This window comes from Rhipicephalus microplus, chromosome 2, assembly GCF_043290135.1.
Source record: "Rhipicephalus microplus isolate Deutch F79 chromosome 2, USDA_Rmic, whole genome shotgun sequence".
NCBI classification, from domain to species: Eukaryota; Metazoa; Arthropoda; class Arachnida; order Ixodida; family Ixodidae; genus Rhipicephalus; species Rhipicephalus microplus.
Genome location: NC_134701.1, coordinates 188949678 through 188954308, shown reverse-complemented (window position 1 = coordinate 188954308; position 4631 = coordinate 188949678). Strand labels below are relative to the sequence as shown.

General features: G+C 47.2%; 1 protein-coding gene across 1 annotated transcript; it reads right to left on the bottom strand.

Moving 5' to 3' along the window:
• Positions 1 to 236: 236 nt before the first annotated feature.
• LOC142786821 (uncharacterized) lies at positions 237 to 1159 on the bottom strand. Its single transcript, XM_075884498.1, has one exon. The coding sequence runs from the start codon at positions 1123 to 1125 to the stop codon at positions 421 to 423; it is 705 nt and encodes a 234-aa protein (XP_075740613.1). The 5' UTR covers positions 1126 to 1159; the 3' UTR covers positions 237 to 420.
• Positions 1160 to 4631: the final 3472 nt, after the last annotated feature.

Here is a 4631-nt window from a genome sequence, read left to right as displayed (position 1 = left end):
GCTGCTGCGTCTGAACGAAGTCGCCTTCGCAGGTGGCCCCTCTTCTTGCTTTTCGCTGGACGCCTCACGCCGTCCTGCAGACTGCTCGCGGGGTCTTTTGCTTGGCGCCCCACCACTGATACTCTCGCACGACACTGGAATTTCGGTTAATTCCACCGGCTCAGGCTCCTTCGATAGGGTGCTTGTGAAGCCTTCTTCAGTTTGGCCGGCTGGCTCTTGAGTATCCACCTCCCCAGATGCTATGTCTGCTTTGGCTGTTGGTTCATCACCACCAGTCGGTGTAACTGTACCTGTTGAAGCTTCTGGGTTCACCGCGTCGCCTGCGCCTTTCGCCGCGTCTTCAGCCTCGGTCACGTCCATCACCAACTCTGCTGTGTCTTCACCTTCGGCTGCTTCGATAGCCGATGCGTACGTGCACATTCACGCATCTTCGCTGTGGCCGAACCGCCGACAACGCGAGCATCGGGGTACTTTACACTCTCTTCTAACATGGCCGGTACCCTGGCAGCGCAGACACTGCATTGGCCGCCCAGGTGCAACCACAAGTGCCAGTTCACCAGCCACCCTGATTTGATGCGGGAGATCTTCAACCTTGACGCCACTCTTGAGCTTAAATAGCACAGTCCGTGTGGTTGACCCCTTGTCGCTGACTCCTTGTACACGCCAATTTTCCCTGGTGACTTGAACGACCTTCCCATAAGCCGCCAACGCCGTTCGCACGTCTTCATCGTTGACGCCATACAGCAGCCAATGAAGACGCAGCCGCACCTGCTGATCCTGGGGGTCTACTATGATGCAGCGTCGACCCTTGACTTTCAGCTCCTTCACGTCCAGCAAGCGTTTCGTAGCGTCCGCGTTGTTCATGGTGACTGTCCAGACATGATTTATCTGGTAGGCCCCCAGTGCCAACACCTCCGGCAGCAGTCCTGTAGGTCCGAGCGCGTCTCGGAAATCTTCGACTCGATACGGTCTGCCGCGCACATCACCGTGTAAAAACACGGTGTTTTGCGCGACGCGTCCCTTGGGCAGTGGTGGCAAAATAATCTCATATCCTGCGTCTTGGTCTTCGGTCATCCTGTTACCGCGGCTAGTATGTGCCGCAAACGCCGCTCCTACGGAGCACATGATTCTTGCGTCCGACGCGCGTGAGTGCCGACGAAAGAATGAAAGAGCCACCGAGAGGTACCTCCTTCAACGTTCGAACGGCAAGCTATTCGTATCTATCACTTACAGCTGCTGGCGGGCATCTCGGGGGGGGGGGGGTATCGTGTTTTTACTATTATCAGCGAGATGGCGCCGTGAGCGCGTGGCGGCTCTCATCTCTCACGCGTATTTTGGCCCGCGTAGCGAATAAGGGGGTGTACACTCGATCGCGCGCCCATATCTTGTAGTGGGGAAAATCGTACGTCTTAGCTAGCATTGGGATTTTGTCGGAACAAGTCTGTTGTAGTTACCAGACGCACAGAGGTCACTGCAATCGTTGCACAACCTTCTTTTGCGAAAAAAGTGCGCTTTTCAGACAAAGCGAAGTGACAACTGAGACGCTTATTTGCGTTCATCTGTACCTGTGAGTACGTTTAGTGTGTCATTTGTGCGCGAGAAACGCGGGGCACATTTCGATCTGCTTGTTATTCGGCGCGTGACCTTCAAATTTGTTGCTATCGCGTCCATTGCTTCGCCTTTGCGGCAAAGCTGTGACTTTTAGGACAGGTTTCAGCGCCACCATATTGAAATGTTAGCCTTTCTGCATCTTTAACAACTAAACACACAGTGTTACGGTAGGCTCATACGCATGCAATAAACTGCGTTGGTGCCTACGATATTAATGGCCTTATCAATTGACGACGCAATATACAGAAGCAAGAAAGCCTCGACTTAACAACCCGAGATGACGGCACCCATAGATCTTGCGGAAAATAGACTATATGGGCTCATGAGACAGGTCGTAGATGAAGCCACCTTCAAAAAACATTGCCCAGTGAATGAGTAGGACCACTTGTTATGTCACGGAGGTAATTGGCAGTCGCGATTGTGTCATTTGAGAGTGTTCTATCGTATTTCTCAAGTTGTATACAACTATGGCCCGAGATTTTTCGTTCGTGGCAGCCCCTATGTTAGGGGTTGTCTGCTACATTAAAATGGCCAACGACTGCAAATGATGCCTGTCTCGTTTAAATCCTGCAAAGCATCTCGTAAGTTTTCCAATCTCCATTCTCACCGTTCTTGAGTTGATACAGTTTGTGTAGAACGTGTACCATACCCGCAAACCTAAAGCCCTGGTAGGCGGGTATGTTGCACACGTGACTGGTGAAAAGATATTCGTGAAGTATGTATCAGGCAAGCCACGTTGTTCTGGTCATGGGCACTCCTTTTAACGCTATATTTATTAGGATAACACTTGACCTCACGCTTCAGCAATGTTATGAGCATGTTAAGTTATGCTAATATGCCATGCTTCACGCATATAGTCTCCTAAATTTGACCAGAGGAGACTGTGGCGCGGCGATCGTTCAGCTACCATAATAATGATGGTTAGTGCACAGATTTGCCTAGCCTTTGTGTTTGCGGGCATCGAACGAACTTGTGGCTTTGCTTATTGTTTATTGGTTTTGTTTTGAATGAAAAAATTGATAGTTGTCAACTTCGGGGGCCGGTTTGGAATGGCCAGTTTAAAAGGTTGAGATGGTAAAGTGCAACTGCAGCTCATTTGCTTATTTTCGTTTTGGTAGAAAACAGCTCCAAACCACGCGAAGTTTAACGGAGCCAGAAGAACGAAGATTAAACCAATCCGTGTACTACCCGTCATTTTCATGGATACTCACTGAAGCACCGTGCGTTGCAGCTCTCATAAACACTAGCCCCATAGTTCCCTGTAGCGTAGTTATAGAAAATTCTATGCTTCCACGTGCGCGGACATGCTTCTGCTACTTGGACGAGGTACTCACAAGACATAGTTTTTCTGCTGGTGATGTATTTTACTGTATTTAGGAATCCCACCTTTTCTCAATGTACTTGCCATCTAATTTTGCACTGGTCTTCACTGAGAATCCTGTCAGGCACTGCGTATAAATAAATGAGTAAATAGGTAAATAAATATATGAATGAATAAATAAGTATAATTTATGCCATTGCACCAAACGTGAAAGCTGTAAGAAGTGTGCGGCAGTGATTTCTCCATACTACATCGACAAACTCAAAGAGTGTGTGTTGGAATGCCAGTTGGCAAATGCGCTAAAAACTGCCCTTGGTACGAGACAACATGCAGCATAGAAGCGGAACTGACGAACGCAGTCTGTGAGCATCGCTGAAGGATCTGCGTATCTTCATCGAAGCTTAACACAGTACTTTTGATTGTGCTAAGAACAACTTTTGCTCCTGACGATGTCATAAACCATTTCAAGGCGTCTGCCATCAGGATAAAAAAAGACAACAGTGAAGGCAGAGAATGAAGATGCTTTTTCGTGAATTTTGAGTATAATGGATACATTTCTTAACACCCGGTATTATGTATTGAATCGCCACTTGTTCACCTCACACTGTCTCCTTGCGAGTTTATAGGGTCCTTCTACACAAATAAAACCTCCCTGTCTTCTGTGTTGTTGTTCTAGCCCTCTACATAAATAAACAACGGCAATTTACATTTCAAATGTTGGGCTTTCTAGTGCAGCGTGCAAGAATTTTCAAGTTGAAAAAATTGTACAGTACATGTTAGCGTCCTTAGAACTTGTTCAACTAAATAGTTTCAGTAAATTGGTTGTCAGGGGCGATTGCAAAGACGCTCCGCTTCTTCTCTGTCTCATATTGTGTCGCAACAGCTCCAAATCATTCTACACGAAGACACGATGGCCTTAGCGAGAGAAAAAAACAACAAAACCAACATACAAAACAGATAACTGAACGCACCTTCTCTTGCCGGTGATGCAGTAAATTATTACATGCCAATCTGCTTAAGGTCGCGTACAAGTCGACGCCCTCACAGCAACCCGAGCCGAAACCATTCTGCTAAAACGTCTCAAGCGACACGATCAGTGGATCACTACACAAGCTCACATGCAAAATAAAAATAATTGCCCCCCCCTCCACAAAATGTTCCTTGGCACGTGAAAACAATAACTGTTTTTGAAGCCACAGTAATGCTTGAGTGCAGGCTTTCACAGGTCTTCCGCTTCTCTCAAACGCCATTATCACGGCGACAAACTCTTCGACTGGTTCAAGAAAGGATTCGGTTCAATGATTGGCTTGAGTTTATCTTTGTTCTTTAGGTTACCGATGGTCTAGCCTTGACTTCAACTTTTGCTGCGTATAACAAAGAGTGAAACGCATTGTTTTCATGCACTCTGTTTTCATTTGAGCGTATTACAGGCCTCACAGGCTTACTCAGGAAGTGGGCACAATTTGCTACCGGAATACCTGAATAGACCCGAAGCATGCAGTTCGATGTGTAAGCTGTTCTGCGATAGAACACCTACATCAAAGATCAATCACGTCTATATGAAACACTCTGTTTCTTTCTACTTTTCTAGCGAAGGTCTTGCCTGTAACATTATTTCTGTCAAGCTGCAGTGCGTCATTTTAAGCGGTGAATGCTCAATATCGACCACGATCCTATACGTTACCCGCATCTGAACAAG

Coding starts and splice junctions, on each gene's coding strand:
- LOC142786821 (XM_075884498.1), bottom strand. CDS start 1,125: ATGTGCTCCGTAGGAGCGGCGTTTGCGGCACATACTAGCCGCGGTAAC.